Source organism: Elaeis guineensis, chromosome 8, assembly GCF_000442705.2.
Source record: "Elaeis guineensis isolate ETL-2024a chromosome 8, EG11, whole genome shotgun sequence".
Classification (NCBI taxonomy): Eukaryota; Viridiplantae; Streptophyta; class Magnoliopsida; order Arecales; family Arecaceae; genus Elaeis; species Elaeis guineensis.
This window is the reverse complement of record NC_026000.2, coordinates 13,494,346-13,516,472: the sequence shown is the minus strand read 5'-3', so window position 1 is coordinate 13,516,472 and position 22,127 is coordinate 13,494,346. Positions and strand designations below refer to the sequence as shown.

At 36.8% G+C, this 22,127-nt stretch overlaps 1 protein-coding gene across 1 annotated transcript; it reads left to right on the top strand.

Moving 5' to 3' along the window:
- Positions 1-2,218: 2,218 nt before the first annotated feature.
- LOC105050173 (triacylglycerol lipase 1) lies at positions 2,219-21,791 on the top strand. Its single transcript, XM_010930090.4, has 9 exons — positions 2,219-2,583; positions 7,029-7,139; positions 7,364-7,504; positions 7,690-7,800; positions 7,918-8,061; positions 8,139-8,179; positions 8,282-8,358; positions 19,606-19,701; positions 21,217-21,791. The coding sequence occupies exons 1-9, from the start codon at positions 2,404-2,406 to the stop codon at positions 21,537-21,539; spliced, it is 1,224 nt and encodes a 407-aa protein (XP_010928392.1). The 5' UTR covers positions 2,219-2,403; the 3' UTR covers positions 21,540-21,791.
- Positions 21,792-22,127: the final 336 nt, after the last annotated feature.

Here is a 22,127-nt window from a genome sequence, read left to right as displayed (position 1 = left end):
GCTGCCTACCCAATATGAAGAGATATTAATCCAATTTTTTTTCATATTTTTTTAGATAAATGATGATTATGCTTTTAATGGCCCAAAGTTTTTTTTTTTCTCAAAAAAACAAAAACACTAATCCCGAAAGCTTTTATCAAGTGCACATAAAGATTTTCCATGAGAATATTCAAAAAAAAATATATCAATCATGATGCAAAAACCCTAAACATTTAAAAAATACACATTAATAAACCAATACAAGCTTTTTTTATCCAAAGTAACCAATCTGGTTAACCATTTACAAGAGAGTGATGGAATTGAATTAGCCAAGCTGATGCATGCCAAAAATGGATGCATAATTTACTGTAAAAAAAGTAAAATAGGTGCAGGGCTTCACATTACTTGGGCTGGCATTATCTATGCCCTGTAAGAGTTGCAGACGAAGAGAATCATTATTGAGGGAGACTCTGCTACCGTGATAGGTTGGATTCAGAGTGATACGATGCAGTCGGAGGTGCACCTACTTCTTCAAGATATTCAGACATATTTTCGTGACTTTATTGCGATCTCAGTTCAGTATGTCTTCTGAAAGACGAACAGTACTACTGATTGGATTGCCCCCTATATGGCTAAGCATATCGGTGACTGGATCTGACGTCAAGGTCAAATTTGCTCACGTCTAATATAGAATATTTTATTTTTGGATCTTTTGGGATGTACTCACACTAAATTGGTACGAGCACCCACTTGTATCAAAAAAAAAAAAAAAAAAACACGATCATACATATATTTCTTTGATATCGCATTAATGTCTTCATCTTACTAGTTATATTTTGCATGATCCCATATAAAAGTTCCAAATAAATTTTAAGTTAAAAAAACCTAGCGTACATCGCTGGTTATATTTCTCAATCTTGTAGTAGCTCATCCAATATAGTTTAGCTACTTTTTTGGATGACAATGAGGAGAGATAATTTTTGTATTTTGAAATCATGACCACCTCATCCAATATCACAGGTCAAAATGCAACAATCTTAATATTATGTCAAGCCTCGTCCTCACTACATCTAAGAGAAGAAAAATTCTTTAAATGATAAAAATTTGCTTCTTGCCTCTTGTGAACCCTCAAAAATGTAGATTTTGATATTAAAATGTTGGATTGATAGAAGTTTCTCAAATTTAGTGGTGGGCTCTTTTTGACCCTCAAAATGATGAATTTGGTATTGAAACTTTAGATTGATGAGGGTTGGGCAGCTCATGGGACTTCAAATATGAATTTAGAATGGAGTATAATGATCATTTGACAAATCATTTGTTACCCGCATGCAAAATCATTGCTCTTGACCATTAAACATGCCATATTTCGACAATTTTAGCCCAACTTTCATAAAATTTATAGTTATTATGGTTTTGTCTTCTTGAATCTCCCAAACTTCTGTAACTTTTGATGATGATTCCTTAGTAATTTGCTTTATAAGGAAAAGTTAGAAGCTAACTCCTTTTTTTTTTTTTTTTTTAATATATAAACTTCCCAACCTTCAAGAGCAAAAAGTCCCAGGCGATCCTTGGGAAGGCCTTGTTAAAAACATGGGAAGAAATAATTATGGCCCTTCGTTGGATCGCCATATAATGATTGGGGTCTAACAATATTTCATTTCAGTCCCCGGTGTATATATACGTAGCCGTTCCTGTTTCATATGCACTGTCCCCGTTTTTAATTTCGCTAAAGTTTTTCATGGCCATTAAAACAGGCCCCAATCATTAAATGACATTTTAATGGGCGGCACGAAGTTCCTTTCTTAGTTAATTTGTAGGGTCAAGTTTGTTTTCAGCTCTTTGTTCTCTTTGCTTACTGATGAACCATTCGAATCTTTACATGGTGGCAACGTATGCGTATCATTTTTTTCAACGCTAATACTCCTATTTATATTTCTTCTTGTTTCCAGTTTGGCTTAGGGAGAGTGCCGTGGATTGGTGTGTTGACGTGTTTAGGTGACGGTATTTTTTAGTGGGTATTGAAGATTCAAGCTTTCTTCCATGGAGATACTGCGTGGATACAGACATGGCAGCTGACCTATAATATACTTTTTTTTTTTTTCCTACTACCAAAAAAAGATTAATCCTAACCGTTCATTTCATAGGGTTGCAACTGGAAATTTAGGTTAACCGGTACATATCGTACGGCCCAGATTCCACCGCCAGCCTTCAAAACAAGATAATTATACAGATGACAAGGTCTGATCCGGAATGCCCTTCGGAGGAGGTTATCGCATCCGAATGCCGCGATACATTTCTTGATTTCTTCTCCTCGTCTCGTGAGGGGGACCCACGGGGAAGCCTCATCGACGAGACCGGCCACCGCAATTTCCATCGCTGCGCCGGTCTCGTCCTCGGCCTCTCGGTAGCCGCCGGCCCTCCCGGATGGGAAGAGCTCCCGTTCTCCTCGCTTTCCTTCTCCACCTCCTCTTTCTTCTCGGGAGGGTCCGGTGCGCCGCCGCCGCCGCCGCCGCCGCCGCCCTTGGGTGCAGCTCGCCGCCCTCCACTGACGGTGTTTGCGCTCGGCTGATTCGACCTTTGGGCTACCCTTGCTCTGAACACACTGTATTGTCTTCCTTCTTTCCCTCTTCTTTAAGTCCGCAAAATTAATCACGTTTTAGTGTCTTCCTTTTTTGTTCTTTTCTTTGTTTAATTTAAGAAAGGGCTTTTTCTTTCTGGATGCTTTTCTTTTGATATTTTTAGATTGCTAGTGCAAAAGAACGAGTTCTTAGCACGAATTTTAGTCTTCAAGAACCATTCAGGAAAGCTTGAATTGTTCCTCAAGGGGAAGTGATGATTAGTGTGTTTAAATATTGGCAAGGGCTATCTATTGTCAGGGAATTATGACGAATATTTAAAGAACATGGTAGTTGGATATTGTAGACTCTGTAATATACTCAGTTTAATCTATCTTATTAAGATGTGCTGATTGAAATGAGGTTTCATGAGCTGCTTGTTGTTTTTTGTTTGACGAATTTTAGAATTTCGATCTATAATTTGATATGTTTATAACCAGTTACGGGAAAGGACAGGTCAGGAATACAGTAACACGCAAGTAGGATTTTTGGACAAAAACGTATAGTAAAAATAGTGACAATGCTACTCATAAGAGACATAGATGTAGGATATTCAGGTGTTTTCAGAATTACGATTTAGGTAATACAGCTCTCCTGTCTCATGCTCGCCGTTAAACACTTTAAGCATCAAAGTCTTGGATGTGAAGGCATAGGTAATAAATATTCCAGTGATTTGTTAATATACTCGCTAAAAGAAAACTCATTGTTGTGCAGTCTGGATGCTGGTGATTGTCCACTTCTGCTGGATGAGTCTAAGTAGTTAGGTGGTCTAGTTGTGTTCTCTGCTGCTATTGCTGCCAGTGTAACATCACTACAGGTGGTCTTGTCTTAAAATTGTAATACTGGTGGAGGTCTTGAGAAATTGCACAAATGCAGCTTGCTAAAAAATCTTGGTATAATTCCTCTGTATGCGGTCGTGAATAGCAAACTATGGTCCAATAAGATTCATTTGATGATTGACACAGGTCATAAAGTAAGGGCCTTGATGGAAATATCTTGAATTTAATCTAGATGCTAATTATGGGGTTTGATTTAGTATAAGTAAAGATTATTAGTCTGCGAAGCTTGAAAATGACATCCATTCTCAAAAAGACAAAGTGTCAGAGGAGATCTGTGACATTTGTTGGGAAGGGGATGTCAGTTGACTTATAAATGTTTCCTTGTATCGAGACATTTCCCTTGGGGTTGAAATGGAAATATCTTGAAAAGCTTAACGAGGAAAATCTTCCATGGAGGAAATTAATGGAAGGAGAAAGAAATGTGTGGATCCATGTGTGTTTTGGGGGGTGAGGGGGGGGAAGATAAAGTAAAAAGCCTGGACTTTCTCTTCTTTGAAGATCTGAGGGAACCACGGAACGAATAGAAACATAAATAAAGGATGGAAAAAAATTTTGTTCTTCCATCTGGATAATTAGGTGATTGGATTCTTTTGCTTAAAAAAGTATTTGGCTGTGCTTTAAGTTTGGATATGTTAGTGTGAAGAGAATTTAGGAGATACAAGAGATCCTATTTTGTATGGATCTCTGCTCCAACAGGCCTCATGCTTGATGTATTTTAAGTTCCATAACATAATTTACATTATAGGAAAAAGAGGAAAGACTCAAGTGAAACTTTGGTGTGTGTCGTGGGAGGGACAAAGACAAGGAAGGACAAGGGCGATGGTTACCTTTTCCATCAAGTCTGCCTATTTGATGTGCATGGCGAGGGGGACAAATCAAGACTGCCTCTACATTTGTGAATTCTGTCATAAATGGAAATGTAGGTTTTTGCTTTTTGTTATCCATTATTATTTGACACCAAGTCTAGGCCTAAAAATATAATTCTAGAAAAAGAAGAAGCCTATTTGATGAAGAAACATATCAGTTCTGATCACAAAATAAAAGAAGAAAACTGAGTAACACTTTGTGACACCATCTGTAAATAGCAGAACATACTGTGCATGCAGACTGGAACCTTAATAAAATTGTTATGCTTATTTAGAGGAAGACGTAGCTTTGCCAAGAATTAAATATTCAACCTGTAAAGGTGCACACAGACCTACTAAAACTTTCTTTATGAACATCAGAAATCCGCTATTCATTACATACATGCCTAGAGTAAGGTGTGGGCCATTGCTAGAATGAGGTCTAGTAGACAAATATAAAAAGAACATAAAGAAAGCCAAAAAAAAGGTGGAACAATTGAGCAGGCTAAAAATGTATATATAATCAGATGTAGAATGTGATGCAAAGTTGCTGACAATTGGATCCCTGTGGAAGCTCAAGGTATAATCAGGAGATTATAAAAGGTCTTGAAGGATGTGGTCAACTATACAACAACATGCCGTCAAAAATAAGCCTAGGAGATCTTCTATTGAAGGAGCTAAAGATGAGAAAGGCCACGTGCTTCTTTATGTTAAACTGTTACAGGATGTGGAAAAGAAAGTTGGAATGTTATGCTGGACTAAAAATGTAAATTCTAATCAAATCTGGGATGTGATGCAAAAGGTGTTGACCATTGGATCATTTTGGTATCATGCGGAGACTCAAGGTGTATAAGTAATCAATATATCATAATGGGTCTTGAATGATGTCGTTGACTACGCAAACACATGCACAGTAAATTTTTTTTTTTAGAGGCGATCTTCCATCATAGGAACTAAATGTAAGAAAAATCATGTGATTCTTTATGCAAAATGTTAAAGATTGTGGAAAAGAAAGGAGATAGAGAAGAGAGGTATTATAGAATACGAGGGAGAAGAAAAAGGGACATTGCTAGCTTCCAGCTCATGCTTTAGTTAAAGCAACTTTTTAATCCCACTAAAATGCTGGCTTCTAGCTTATGCTTGTGCACCATTTAAAAGCAAAATTTTGTTCTTATTGCCATTGCAGGTGAATGTTGGATTAAGTTTTATGACTTGCACCTGATGTGTAAATTAAAAAATCTATCTCAAATTGCAGATTTCACTTGTGCCTAAGGTGCACTTGGAGAACTTGACCCAAGTTTCATCTTAGTTGCATTCAGTCTGGTACAAGTGTACGATGAACACAAAGTCATTGAAACCAATCAAACTTGACTAGGAATTGTTCCAATATTTGACTTAGAGTCATATTAGATGTATAAGACCAAAATTAATTTTGGCTAGACCTACTTTCATGTGGAACAAGTATATTAGTTGGTTGAGTTTGAGCATAAATCTGAAATAAAATGTTTTCAAACCTGTTTAAACCTATTTGCACCTTAGTTTCTACCCTGATGATAAAAAGAAGTATTTTTTCAGCATGTCGTTGCCAAATATGAAATGTCAGAATAATTATTTTATTTTTTAATTTAATGTGCTTTCGTGGAGGTGCTCTTTGGAATGACCATTTATGGAACTGGACGATGTCATTTGGGCCATGTCGTTGATTCACCTTATTGCTACAAAGGTCATTTGCAATAATTGCTTCACTTTTGAGTGCATTGATGGCATAGGCCAAGCGAGTAGTTGACAAAAGTACCCTTATGCATGTAAGACTACCTAGCGCAATAGATGGGGGTAAATGTGTCAGTTTCTGGGAGGATTTGTCCCATTATCATCCATGCGTTTTTTCCGTGCCACAATTATTCTAATAATTGCTTCATCTTTGAGTGCACTGATGGCATGGGCTACATGACAAAAGTAGCCCCATCCATCTAAGACCACTTACCTCAATATATGGGGCGTAAATGTGTCATTTACTTGCAGCAACTTACGAGGTTTCTTTGATAGAAGCATCATAGCTCTACCCATACATACCTATACATGCATGCATGCATATGCACACACACACACACACACACACATGCATATGTTTATTGTATATAATCAAATATCAAGAAGTTATTAACTAGTGTATGACATTGTTTTCCCACTTGTTCAATCTGGTCTACCTTGATACACCTGCTTTTCTTCATCTACTTGGAAAATGAAGCTCTGTGGCTTAAAACATGTCCTTGGCCCATATATATGTTACTTCTCTATGAAAATGCTCTTTTATACTCTATGATCTACACTTTAGGTACCATCTTCTCCCATTTCTGTGCCTAGCCTAATATTAAATCATTATACAATTTGTGGTTGGACAATGACAACCTAGCTATGTCATATCCTCATGCATGAATACTTGAACTGACTTTATGAATGTGCTGACCATTAGTAATTCTAGTTTAGGTTTTAATTGAATAAATGGATATCAAGTAAATTATGCTGCACTTTGGTTTAGTCATTTTGTGGTATAACTTCATGATTCATTATTTCTTTTATATCCATTCATTTGGTGTAGCTTTTCTTTTCATTGCCCACGTAGTTAACTAATGTATGTGGTTGTGAGATATTTTGTGCATTCTTTATGATGTGACCTCCAACATGATTATGCAATCAATGTTGTGAATACACTGTCTATTATAGTTCAATGATCATGGTATGACTCACAGATTGAAACAGAGGATGGCTACCTCTTATCTGTTCAACATATTCCACATGGGAGAAGAGCTTTAGGGAAAACATCTGGTCCTCCCGTTTTCCTTCAGCATGGCCTTTTTCAGGTATTGTTCATTGAATATTAGCCAATTTTTTTTGTTACATTAGATTGATTTTGATTATTATCAGGATATTCTCTTTTGCTGTGATTATTGTTGGATATTAACTGTTGTGTAATACTCTTGGATGCATCTTACAATGTAAATAGCCTGGAAATTAGAGAACTATTTCACAGCACATTATATTTATGCTGTATACATGAACATGTACAAAATCCAAACTTGGAAAGGGAGGAGACACATGGTTCATGAATTCTGTTGAAGAGTCGCTGGGGTTCATCCTTGCTGATAGTGGGTTTGATGTCTGGGTTGGCAATGTACGTGGTACGCGCTGGAGTTACGGCCATGTCACCTTATCTGAGAATGATAAGGTAATTATGAACGATGCTTTCATCATCTGCATAAGCATTTCTGATTTAGTCTCTGCTCCGATGTAGTTTATCATGAACCCATGCCTTTCTTTCTGTGTGAATGTCTGTGTACCTGGGCATTGTCAATTATGCATATGGATGCATTATTTGATGCTACAACCTGTGAGTGTTGGATTGTTTTGCAGGCATTTTGGGATTGGAGTTGGCAGGAACTAGCTCAGTATGACCTGCTGGCTATGATAGGATATGTATATTCAACAACAAATTCCAAAATTTTCTACGTAGGCCATTCGCAGGTATAGTTAGCCTTTGGTAGACATTATTCAATATTTTAATTTGGATGTGTTATATATTATTGAAACAGCACAAGCCCAAATATTTCTTGGAGTTCATTTTTTATTTGCCTTTGGCAGGGAACTATCATGGCTTTAGCTGCTTTTACCATGCCAAATGTGGTTAGAATGATTGAATCTGCTGCTCTTCTTTGTCCTATTTCATATTTAGATCATATCAGTTCAAGTTTTGTTCTTAGAGCAGTTGGCTTGCATCTTGATCAGGTAATCCATTGTATGCCTGAAAAGGTTGAGAATGTCTTAAAATCATAAAATTGACTTATCCCCTCATTCCATGACAGCTGCTTCTCACTATTGGCATTCATCAGCTTAATTTTAGAAGGTCTGTTTTTGCTCTTGCCTGAAAATGAAGTTTCTTTTCTCTAAGTTCTTCGGACTTTGTTGTGGTATTTTTTCTTTCTGGTGCATATTTTATTATGTGCAGTGATATGGGTATTCAAATACTGGATTCCGTATGTGATGGCCATATGGACTGCAACAACTTGCTAGCTGCAATAACAGGTTTGGCTATATGCTGTACACCTTATATCATTGAGGCTTCTGTATTTTCACTTGGTTGGTGGGCTCTTCCATGCTTTTTGACCTAAAAAACTAAGCATAGACGGATACCATAGAAGGGTATTCCTAAGAAAATTTTGTGCATCAAGTTCAGCTAAATACAGGCTTTTCAGTTTGACTAATTGTCGATAAGATTTTTGTGTTTATTTACATTACCTGCTAAAATTTTTTATGCACAACCATATGCTTTCACTGACAAAAAGGCATCCTTGGCAAGAGTAATATATTAGGCTCTGTAGAAAGTCCATGGAAGTTAGAATCCACCATAAGTGTTCGAAACGGGGAATCGAAGTATGTGCATCCTGCTGAAAATATTCATTCGAATAAGAATATTATGGACAGAGAAGGACAAGTAGAATATTATAAAAATAAATTAGATGTAAGTCAAATGGAAAAAAAAAAACCTAGACCATGGAATTACCTGCTTCATTGATTCTACAAATAATGCTAACCAGGAGATCCAGGACTTTAACAAAATGGTTTTGTAGTTAAATGGTGGTGATGACTGTTGCCTATCATCCTAAATCACTGAAATTTACTGGAAGCTACTGCTCCACATCAGTAGGGGTTTGCAAGTTATGGAAAATGGGACCGCATGAATGACCCCTATAGTTTTTGTTCTTGAAAGGAAAAGCTTATTCAAGGACTAAGTAACATCAGCGAGGTATAAAACTTTAAAAATGACGTAATGAAAAGAGATTTAAAATTCTAGATTTTGCTGCTAAATAATGTTTTAGAAGTTTGAGAAATCTTATATTAAGAATTCACATTTAGATGAGACTGGTGAGCATGGAGGTAGTTTGTATAGTGTTCCTGGGTGGCTATTCATAACATCTTCCAATTAATGACTGGATAAATTGTCCTAATTCTTATAACCACCATTATATCATTTTCTTTTCACTGGTATTGATAATTATCTTGTTTCTTTTCCGTGATTTTTAATACACTGCCTTTTCTGCACTCTCATCCATGTCGGTAAATTCCATTTTGGATGATATTCTTTATCCTGACTTATTTGCTGTACTGGAGTGTTGAATTGGGAGAGGCAATGATCTTTGCATGCAAGGATCTCATATGAATGGTAATATAACAAATTCATCTTTCAGGTGATTGCTGAGAACTGTTGTCAGGGTGGTTCAATAGGAAATATATGAGAACCATAGAATGCCGTACCATCCTATACCGACCGATACAGGGTGTATCATATCGTACCAGTCTCATACTGGTAAGCCATTTTGGAGCATATCGACATTATCGTATCATACCAAACTACGTACCGACATTACAGTGGGACCGAGATGGCGAACCTTTGGTGAAAACTATATTGTTGCCATGGAGGGTGCATCAGAGGTAGAGACAAATTGAAATTCAAGTCAATTGCATCACCTACCTCTTTTGCTGCCAATGCTGATTATGAGAAGATAGGAATGCTGGCAAAATATTTTAGCTAACACTGAGAGGATGTCAATGCTGATAATGAGATGACAGGAATGATGGCAAAATATAGTAAGCTAATACAAAGAGGATAGATCTTATTCTTCATGACAAAGAGGATATATCTTGATCAGATAATCCATTGTATGTTCTAGGTCACCTGAATCAGTAAGGAATTGGTAATGCATTGAGAACGGGAATCTCTTTCTTCGTAACAGTTATCGTGCCTGAATCCCAAAATTCATGCAAGGAACCTCAGGTGAGGGAGAAGCCTTTTAAAGGAAGTAACTAAAAAAGAAAGAAATATTGATCATCCCTACTAAATGATGTAACAAAAGATTCAGAAACCCTAAATTAGCAGTGAATAAAAAATGGTTTAGATATGCATGCCTTTAGTAGAACCTACTGGTAATGTTGTCAAAGGCATCTTCTTGAAAATGAACTTTAGGCTTCCCTGGTATTAAATGTTGGTATCAAATAAAATGCATTTTGTTCATGCCCTATGATTCCTTATGTTCAGATTTTCTACTTTTCACTAAGAGATCTTAATGTTTAAAGATAATATCTTGATGTTGAACACATGAAAATTTCATTATCTCATGATATAACTTTTTTGTATTGAGAAAAGATGTAATTAACTTCTCATTTTTACAGTGGATAATCAATCCCATATAAATATACAAAAGGATGATCTTCTTAAGAGATTAAATCTCGTATAAATCCCATAAAATAAGGGATAAGATCAAATTCTATGTAAATCCCATGAAATAAGGGATAAGATCAAATCCTGTGTAAATCCTATCAAATAAGAGATAATTCAATATGGTTACAGAGAATAAGGAAAGAGAGAAAGAATAGAGAACTATACAAATATCCTATAATTAGATGAGATATTTTAGAAAATTCTCAACACTCCCTCAAGCTGGTGAGTGTATGTCTTCCATTTTCAGCTTGCTAATAATTTTTTGAATTCTCGTTGTAGGTAGGCTCTTGGTTAGAACATCAGCTAACTGATTCTCTGATGACATATATGAGATACTAATCAATCGACTGTTCAACTTCTCCTTTATGAAGTGTCTGTCTATCTCAATGTATGTGGTTCGATCATGTTGAATCGGATTATGCGCAATATTGATGGTAGACTTGTTATCACAGTATAGCTTCATCGTTCCCTCTTTCTTGATCTTTAAGTCATCTAGGATTATTTTTACCCATGGTAGTTCATAAATTTCCGGAGCCATGGCTCTGAACTTAGCCTCAGCAATAGATCTTGCTATTACATTCTGTTTTTTACTCATCCAAGTCATCAGATTATCTCGTAAGAACGTGCAGTGTCCAGATGTTGACCTTCTGTCAACTTGTGATCCAGCATAATCAGCATCAGTATAGGACTCAAGACTATAGTTATCAGATTCGCAGTACGTTCGGAGTCATGGTACGGGGTCGGGTACGGGGTACGATATTTAGGAGTTTATAGGGTACGATGGGCGCAGGCTTCTCTGGTACGTTAGTTGGATTCGTGGTACGTTATGAAGATGTATTAGGTTCGCTTACACAAATATTACATAGAGCAATTATCTTTTCTATTTACTAAAATCAATTTATTGCAAAATTTAATCTAAAGAGAAGTCAGTCTTCGGTATATATCCAGAGAAATCAGTCTACAGAGAGTGAAGCCTTTATCTCCGGTAATCCAAACCTCTCTATGCATATCGACTTTATATAAAATTTTTTATTTATCTCATCCAAATCTAATAGCAATTTAGGTTCTCTCCTCTCTTTGGTTTTTTTTATGGTAAAAGTTTGTATACTGTTTGGATCGTCAACTTCAGTGAATTGGGATACATATCGCAGCGTTCCGGTATGTAAACATCCCGTCAATCGGGACGTGCGATTCGAAATGCGATTTTAGGGGGTTAGAGCGAATCTGGTAACTATGCTCAAGAGTAAGCTCTCCTTTTTTCTGAAATAAAATTTTTTTACTTGGTATAGCTTTAACATAGTGGAGGATTCTGTAAATTACTTGCAAGTGTTATTCTTTTGGGTCATGCATAAACTGGCTGACTACACTCACAGAGTAGGCTATGTTTGGTCTTATATGTGAGAGATAAATTAATCTCCCTACAAGTCTCTGATATCTCCCTTTATCAACTGAGCTATCCTATTTAGTTCTTCCTATCCTGTGATTATAATCAATAGGTGTACTTGCTGCTTTGCTGTAAAGATTTCTGATTTTTTTAAGAAATCCTAGTACATATTTTCGTTGAGAGATAAATATATCCTTTTTGGAGTAAGCCACTTCGATGCGTAGGAAGTATTTCAGTTTTTCGAGTTCTTTGATCTCAAATTCTTAAGCCAATCTTTTTCTAAGAGATTTTCTTTCAGCTGCATCATTTTCTGTTACAATGATATCATCCACATATACTAGTAACGCTGTAACTTCATCTTTACCTCAGTGTTTTATAAATAATGTGTGGTCTCCCTATCCCATTCTCAGTATTGCCTTTGTAAATCTCCAAAACCATGCTTTAGAAAATTGTTTAGGTCGTACAAATCCTTTTTTAAACGACAGATTTTATCAGCTTCAAAATCTCTATCAAACCCAGGTGGTGGCTCCATAAAGACCTCTTCTTTTAAATCTCCAGGTAGGAATGCATTCTTCACATCAAATTGCTACAAATTTCAATCAAACATAGCAGCAAGAGATAATAGAATTCTTACAATATTCATCTTTGCTACTGGTGTAAAAGTTTTCTTGTAGTCTATCCCATGGGTTTGTGTATATCCCTTTATAACTAATATTGTCTTGTACCTCTCAAGAAATCCATCTGCTTTGTATTTTAAAATGTAAACCCATTTGCATCCAACTGATTATTTCTCTTTTGGCCTAGTCATAACCTCTCAAGTCTTATTCTTCTCTAATACAGTCATTTCCTCTTTCATGGCTTGTGTCCAATTTTTGTCTTTTAATGCCTCTTGTATGGTTTTAGGGATATCAATTGAGTCTAAGGTAGTAAGAAAATTTTTATGTTGTAAAGAAAGGTGATGAAGAGAGACAAACTGTGAAATTGGATAGAGTGGATGTTGAACGCACTTTCTGGTGGCCTTTATTAAGGCAATTGAGAGATCTAGGTCTTGAGAAATAGGCTCTTCAGGAATAGATTCATTAAGAATAGAATCCGTGAGAGAAATTGGTTTATCTGGCTCTTGTTCATCTGGATTGGAGTCTTAGGTCTGCATTGATTTGGAGATCATCTTTTTTCTCCTTGAATACTACAGTAATTCAAGCTGCTTTTGTTGCTGATTTTCAGTGTCTCGTCCGGGCTCATATGAGGATGGTTCATGTGGAGGAGGCATCTCATATGAGGATGGTTCGTGTAGAGGAGGCACGGGTTGTAGACTTCCCGAGATTATCAAGGACAACCCATTCCGAACCATCCTTAGGCTTCTCCCCTTGAAGAGAGAAATGGAGTTTGGAAAAATAAAATTGATTCTCATTAAAGGTGACATCCATGGAGACACATTTTTTGGATAGGAGGATGATAACACTTATATCTTTTTTGTGTATTGGAATAGCTCACGAAAACACATTTTAGAGCTCTAGGATCAAGCTTTTTCCAATGTTGTTTATGAACATGGACATCGGAGACACACCCAAAGATGCGAAGAGGATGATTACTCGGGTCATGAAGCTCAGAATGAAAGACAATAGGTGAATGGGAGATTGATTATCAAGGACACATGAAGGGACTCTATTAATCAGGAAAGTTGCTGTAAGAACAGCATCTCCCTAAAGAAATTTCGGGCATTAGAATAGAAAAGAGGGACACGAGTGACATTTAGAAGATGTTGATTTTTTCTCTCTACTACATGTTGTTGGGGCGTGTCAACATAGGAGGATTCGTAAATGATTTCTTCTTTATGAAAGAAGGAAGCAAGAGTGAAACTAAAATAATCTCGAGCATTATCAGAATGAATCCTTTGTATGGATACTCTGAATTATGTCTTTATCATTTGGTGGAAAGATAGAATTATATAGCTAACCTCATATTTTTCCTTTATAAGATATATCCATGTGGTCCTAGTACAGTCATCAATGAATGACACAAACCATTTTGTCCCAATACGAGTAGGAATTCTAGATGGATCCCAAATATCTATGTATGAGGAGAAAAAGTTTGGAAGATCTATTAACACTCAAAAGGAATGACACACGATGATATTTAGCAAATTCACAAATATCACAATGAAAGCTTTGAACATCAATATTATTGAACAATGAAGGAAACATATTTTTCAGCAAAAAGAAAGACAGATGCCCAAAATGAAGATGCTGGATCTAGATTTCAGATTCATTGGAAGAAACCATCAGCCACGGTAACTGTTTAATTTTCTGGGCATGGTTTGTGGGTCTCAAATTGAGATGGGCTATGGGTCATATGATCCGTTGCTCCTGAGTCAAGTACCCAGGAGGAGGAATGAGGCAATGTATCGGCATTAGGAGAATTAGAAACAAGACACTTACCAGATTGAGTCAATGAACATGAACCAGATGAAGTAGATAGAGACTTTAGAAAATCTCATAATTTCTCAACCTCTTTGTTGAATTTCTGAAATTCAGCTTCTTTAGATTTTTCAGGTATAGGTCCCTTCTTGTTGGTGAAATTAGCTCAATTCCACTGTTGCCCTTTGAATCCTCCGGTTCTACTCAAGACTTGTACTTTGCCATGAAGTTTAAAGCAATTATCCCTTGTATGGCGAGGCTTTTTGCAGTAAGTACACCAAAGACCATCACGGTTGGACTGCTTGGAATGGTTGTCTGAAGCATGATCACCCGATTTTGCTCCAAAAGTATTTGGCTTGTGACTTCCATCCGAACTCTTGGTGGATACCAAGGCGGATCTTTTTGAATGGGGGTTCGAGCATTACACTTCGACTGCTTTCCTCAGTTCGAATGATAGAGAAGACCTTTAATTGTGGAAGTCGCTCCCTTCTTAGAATCTGAACACGAACTTGATCATATTCGACATTCAGTCCTGCAAGAAACTCGAAGAGACGATCTCATTCCACAAAACTTAGAAGGGTATTAATATCTTCATGGCAAGACATCTTGATGGCTTGATAGTGATCTAACTCAATCCACAAGGCATTCATAATATTACAATATTCAGTGATAGAAAGAGAATCTTGTTTGTTGTGGGAGATTTTGTTTTTGAGTTCATAAATGACGGCTGCATCCTGAACTTTGGAATACGTCTGTCGAACAGTGTCCCATATTTTTTTAGCAGACGAGAGAAACATGCAATTACAGCTGACTTCGGATTGCATTGAGTTCTAGAGCCATGACATGATCACGGAATCAGCTTCATCCCATGCAAGAAATTTTGGATATGAGGGATTTGGGTTAGGAGCAATTAAATGATTCAGCTTACCATGTCTTTTGAGAAAAGTTTTTCATCAACTATGATCATTGAAGATAATTCTTCCCATCAAAACGATAGGAAGGATTCATGGCCTGCAGTTCACCATTTAAAATGGGTTGAGTTGTCCTAAAGACAGGTCCGGAAGAGTTGGATGCTGTGGCCTCAGAAGCTTCAGATATTTTGATTAGGAGAAGGGATTAAATAACAGCAACAATAGAGAGACTGATTGACAACGGGAATACAGTTAGATTTGGCCGACAAAGAAAAGCTACGAACAACGACTTCTGCGATGAAGGCAAGAAATGATGAAAACGTTTGCGATGAAGGTAGACAAGGTCGACAGCAATGGGACTAACAATGATGAAGGCTGTGAACTTCAGTGATGAAGACAGATAGAAAAAGATGAAGCAGCGGCGGAAAAATAGACCCTACGGAAAGAGCTCCAATACCATGAGAAAAGATGTGATTAACTTCTCATTTTTACAATGGATAATCAATCCCATATAAATATACAAAAAGATGATTTTCTTAAGAGATCAAATCCTGTATAAACCCCATGAAATAAGGGATAAGATCAAATGCCGTGTAAATCCCATCAAATAAGGGATAATTAAATATGATTACAGAGAATAAGGAAAGAGAGGAAAAATAGAAAACTATATAAATATCCTTCAATCAGATGAGAGATTTTAGGGAATTCTCAACATGTATTAATAATTTGTATTTTCATGTGCAATCTAGGGAAATAGATAAATACTAGCTTCAATACAACTGTTTAGCCTACTTGGTAAATCGAGAAATTGACCTTGGTATGCATGCTTTTGTACAGGACAGTTGATATATATATATATATATATATATATATATATATATATATATATATATATATATATATATTTAGGTTATGGACCTATTATATGCCTATCCTAACAGGTCAGATGTCTCTGCTTCAGAAACCATCATCATCTCAGTTGGTTTCTAACATATCTTACTCAAGTTCATGTCTCTTTGAACTAATTGCTTTTATCAGGATCCATACTTCATTCCAAGAATAATATTTGTGAACCTTTTGCAATGGAGACTCACCTTTATAAAAGGATTTAAGACTCACCTCTATAAAAGGATTCAAGTCCCAGTGCTGGTGGGTATCTTGGCCAATTGCTAGCACTGCACATGCTGTGGTGTGCCGGCACACGTGCAGCACCATGCCAAAATAAAAAATAAAAAATAAAAAATAGTTAAATTAGAAGGTTTTAGAAAATAAATAAATTAATGTCTCATGCTGATCTGTGCTAGGTGGCAGTTGTGGCTTGGCACTATGTATGCCAGCACGTATCGTCTCATGCCCACACTTGAAATCTCGCCTTTATACTATGATGATGTTTTATGCTTGTTCCATTCCCAGTCTTTTTGCATACTTATTCTGTTTGTTGCCTTGTCTAATGTTTCCTTCTCTTTCAATGAATAATAGTCTACATGTTGCAATTTTTCTACTGATTAGTGGAAGGATTTCTGAACAAAGGAAGAATTTCTGAAGTGACTAAAAAAATATCCTTGCACTTCAAGGCCATTGGATGGCACCACAGGATTTACTCTTTTGCTTACCGAAGCATTTTTGCCAACATGTCCTTGATTGCGCAAGTTGTCTAGCAACTGCAGCAAATGCACTAGCAAATGCTTTAGCCTTTTTTGTATCTTGTTTATTAGTTCTGGATCCCCTTTATCTTTTTTATAAAGGTTAATCTCCATTTGATATCCTTTTAATATCCTTAAAACTTATTCTCTCTGTGTTCTACTCTTCTCAGATCCGCATTGCTCATAATTTTCCCATACTAAATGATTGAGAACCATGAAACAGTTCCAAACATTAATACTTGGATTATGTATGTTTGTTTAACATATTCTTGCTGGTCTACAAACTTAATGCCTGTTAATCAAGTTGTTAAATCTAAGGTTTTAAGTGTCAGCCCATGTCGGGTGGCACATACAATGATGGGCTAGTACTTGCACTTGATGGGGCAGTACCTGCATTAACTTTGGATTGGTACATACTCATTGAAATCCTCCTCTTATTTTTTATCATTAAAAAAGGTTTTCTAAATTCGTAGCTAGATGTGTGCCTCGGCACAGCATGGGGTGGCACATGTTGAACACTGTCCAACATGCCCGATGCCAACAGCACTTAGGTCCTTGGTTGAATCTTAGTTTATGATCTAGTTCTCATCCTTAATTCTATTTAGGACCCTCATATGCTGGAAGATTTTGACAGCATGTAAAGCTGGTATTTTATGTTGGTTGCAAGCAACATGTCCCCTCTTTGGTACCCTCATATTTCTATCACTTCTTCTATACCACGTTTCTATTGGTCTATATTGTAGTAGCATAAACCTGGTTGCTCTTACCCCTTGAGGTTGTTTCACTCTTTCTTTTTCTTTCTTTCTTTCTTGGATGATGAGTATTTCTTTGCTTTGCTTCGTTTATAATTAAACAAAGTCTTTGGGTCATGTTTAGTTCATGGAATTCCGTACCGAACTGAACCGTCCGGTACACCCCATACCATACCGGTACACCCCGTACCATACCGAACCGTCCGGTACACTCCGTACCATACCGTATTGTACCAGATGCATACCCGTACGTCGAACTGCTATGTACCGACATAGATGTACCGTAACGTACCACGTACTAACACTACAATAAATTTTATTGGTACGGGGTCCGGTACTGAGACGGAATTCTTTGGTTTATTTATTTTGAAATATAGCATGATAGGATGGGCCTTGGTGCAATGGATAGGTTACTCCATGCTTGAAACACGGAAACACCTTCCTGCACCTGAGGTAAGGCTGCATACATTTGACTGTCCCTAGATCTTGTAGTGGCAAGAATGCGGGAGCCTCATGCACTAAGGTGCCCTTTTTTGAACACACAACATGGATGAATATATTACCATTTTGTGCATGATGATTCATCCTGTGTTATCTCGGTCTACTTGGTGTCATTGGGCTGAGGTTTGTGGCTTCTTGAAAATCTTCATATTAGTGCAACTTATTTGGAATTCAGGGAATGTCGCTAGAATGGTGCACTCAAGTATATCTGATTTCTGGTATCTGCTTCTCATGGTTCACCGGAATGGTTCATATTGAGAATGCAATTTCACATATGCACATGCTCCTTCCACTTGCAAATCTTACCATTTTGGGTTTCCCTTTGTTAAGCCCGTTAGTCACAATCCCTCTTCTTATTGGGTGCACATACACTATGGATGGCTTTTTCCCTACCAATGAAGGTCATCACATCTTTGGGTTTTTCTAATCTTCTTCCTTCCTACAAAACTCTCTTAAAGCTGCTAATATGCTCTTTTTGCTTATGACAACATGAGGGCCCCTGTTTTTGTGATTGCTTTTGTTGGTCTTCACATGAGACGGATCATCTTCTCCAAGGAGTATTGTGTAACCTGTGTTATTTGACCTTTACTCATGATCTTTTAGTCATTATTGATCTTGATTCTAAACTTTCATTGACTCTTGTGACTTTCTTTTTTCTCATAAATCCTTCTCTTTCATACCTTCCCACGATGATCTGGTAACTTTTTGGATCTGTTGTGCCTGCTCTTTGTTGACCTTTCTGGTTGTTATCCATTCTTTATGATTACTCTGGTTCACTCTGGATCACATTCAATCACTCTGCTTGTTCAGCATTTCTTCAGTTTGCCACTTGTGAGAAGCATAATAAGGTTGGTTCTGAATTTTCTGGTGCGTGACTTTAAGCAGTCTCATGATTTCTCTCTTAATTTGCTTTCCCATCTGCTTTGTTGGATTGCTAAGAATCTTTCGAAGTAGTTTCCTTCAGCTTCAAGTATATGTTTTATTTTCATGTCATAGAAATTTATATGCAACAAGATGTTAAAGATGCATATGTGAATGAACTTTCTTAAGTTGGATCCTCTTTTTCTGAGAATTTGGCTTTTATTGTTGCTTGTATTATCTTTAAAACCAAAAAAATGTTGCTTATTGTAATCATTTTCCCCCATGTATCAACGAGTTTCTATTCAATTCTCTTGACAAAAAATGTACTGTAGGCTTCCTTCATCTAGTTGTGATACGTGGTTGCTTCTTGTTAGAACACACCTCTGACATGCCTACTCAAACAATGTGGAGCGTATTTTCCTTATTAATTTTATGCCTGGACATATTCTTCTATATGTTTTCTTGTTTTATCCCTTGCTATTGTTTTTTCCAGAGATAAAATAATCATCATGTATGGATTCATCAACATGGTGTTCCTTTTTGATCAATTAGCTGTTAAGAGTATCGTATTTATTATTTTGCAGGGGAAAATTGTTGCTTCAATGTATCTCGCATAGACTATTACCTGGAGTATGAACCTCATCCATCATCCACAAAAAACCTGAACCATCTTTTTCAAAGTATGTTTTTAATTTTCTTGCTGGATTTTAGTGCTAATACCTACTTTATGCATAAACTTGAAATATTGTACATGCTTTTAGAATTTTTCCTTTAGCTTCTTATAGCATGTTATGTTTATAATAGTTTGTATGGTTCTTGCAGTTGGGTGTTCTTTAAGTTTGTGGGCTGGTTGATGCAAATTTTGTTGAAGGGCTGTCAAATGGCAATGTTTCCTAAATATCTTAATAAGCAATAAATATGGATTCTCTAGGACAAGTATCGGAGAGCAAGAAGACTGCAGAATATAAAGTAACAGAATAAAGCTGAGATACTTCAATATAAGATTTGTGTACTGGCAACAAACTCATACATGAAAAATATAAACTGAAAATCGCAATCACAGATTCCAGGTTAAATAACCCATGCATTAACCCCAAGAAAACCTTTGATCTGATGAGAAGGAACCTAACGTGCCCATCCAAACAAATCTTAGCAAAACTGATTAAGAAAAAAAAAAAAAAAACCGATGTGAAAAGTTTCAAAATTCTTATATTTGTTAAACTGATGCTTTATTAACTTGTCCTCTTAGCGTTCTTTTGTTTAAGCTGAATTATGACTCGGAGCTGTTCCAATTATAATTCATTAAATGTATAAAGTAGTCTAACACATTGGAGGTTTGCTACTTGGCTGCATGAGCATAAATTGTGACCTAAAAGGTAGATATTCTCAGCTGCCTGCCAGCCTTGTAGATTTCATGGCAGGTCCCTCTTGCCTAAATTTTCCTTGACTAGAAATTCGACAGCATCTAGTTGATGGCCGGTCGTAAAATCTGTTCAATCCTTCCATGCAGACCTCTTAACTTAGATCTTGCTCTATAGCTTAATCCATGTATAAGGAGGTGCGGCTGATGTTGATTATAACACATATTGGACTTGTGTGAATTCTTGAATGATTTTCTTTGATTTCAGTTTGGTTCTAGCTATCATATTCATTGTGAATTTCTTTGTTATCTCTCAGTTGGAAACCATTTTATCAAGCTTTCTTGTTGCATGGAGTTTGTTCATGAATTGAGTGAATGATATAGATTTTTGCTGTGCATGTGATCCAAGATCCCTTTGGTCATTGATTGGCATGATCATGCTGGTCTATTTTGGTTGCAATTGAAATTTTTTACCATCTCTTCAACCACTGTCTTCATTGTCATTTTGCTTTGACTATATCTCGTGATAGGCATAGGATTACTTATTGGCCCTCCCAATACAATTTACATATTTAAATCACTGATGTTTCCATCACACAGATATTGCTGCTGACATGATATTTAGACTCTATCATGGGCTTTTGCCAGCTGTATAGAGGTGCTGCATTATGTCTGCATCATTTTGAAAGTAAAATAGCTCAGTCGTCCATCATGACAGTTAGTAGTGACCAAATTTTAATTTTTGAATGGACAATGCAAAATTTCCTTGTAGTAAGTATGCTGTTATTCCATTTCTTAAAGTTCATCCAATGATACGCCCATACCACTATGGCAGTGATCCGCTCAGGCACCTTTGCAAAGTATGACCACGGGTGGTTGCAGAACGTGATACATTACGGCCACTTGCATCCCCCAGCATTTGATCTGGCAAAAATACCAGACTCATTACCCATATGGATGGGCTATGGAGGTAGCGATGCATTGGCAGATGTTGCTGATGTTCGCCGCACTATCAACGAGTTGAGATCTAAGCCCGAGTTACTGTACATTGATAAGTATGGTCATATTGATTTCATCATGAGTGTAAAGGCAAAAGATGATGTTTATGGTAACTTAATAAGGTTCTTCAGATCTCAGGGATGGTCTAGCAGTTATTAGAATGTGTTGCCATCACTAGAGTGGTGATTTCTGTATAGTTTGAGTTTGTATATAATTCTTTTAGTTTAGCATGTTGTAGTAAATAACAGCATGAGAGGACTGCATCTTGTTGGAAATGTCTTGGAGAGGAACCGCCGCCTATGAATAAGACACCACACTAGGGGTTCATGTACAGCATTCGTGTGAGATAAAATACGTAGCCGTTGTTTGAACTCAAGTGCTCAATGTATATTGTGTAACTAGTTGCAACAATGCTGTGCTGTGGTTGGCCGGAAAAAGAAGTGTTAAAAATGAAAAAGAAAAGGAGTTGGGAGGTCTCCTTGCATGCCTGTAGACCTCTTATTTCTGGTAGCTTAATGTTAGTTAATTTCGTCTGGAAAATATTAAGTGAAATTGTATTCAGTGTTGATAGATGTTGCTATTAATTCTGTCCAAATTGTGAATGGACATTCTGTGAGAGAAAAAAAGTGGGACTCTATGAAGAAAAGGATTTGACATGTGAGGGTGGTGTTGGGGGTAGTGCAAAGAGGGTTCTGAGGGCAGAAATACATACATCAGAGGGGATTACGAGTCATGGAATGAGCTCCG

Bases quoted from the DNA above. Each gene is read 5' to 3' on its own strand.
- LOC105050173 (XM_010930090.4), top strand. From the start codon at position 2,404: ATGGGAAGAGCTCCCGTTCTCCTCGCTTTCCTTCTCCACCTCCTCTTT. The intron at 8,062-8,138 runs GTAATCCATTGT...ATTCCATGACAG, and splicing joins TTGGCTTGCATCTTGATCAG to CTGCTTCTCACTATTGGCAT. The intron at 8,359-19,605 runs GTTTGGCTATAT...ATTATTTTGCAG, and splicing joins CTTGCTAGCTGCAATAACAG to GGGAAAATTGTTGCTTCAAT.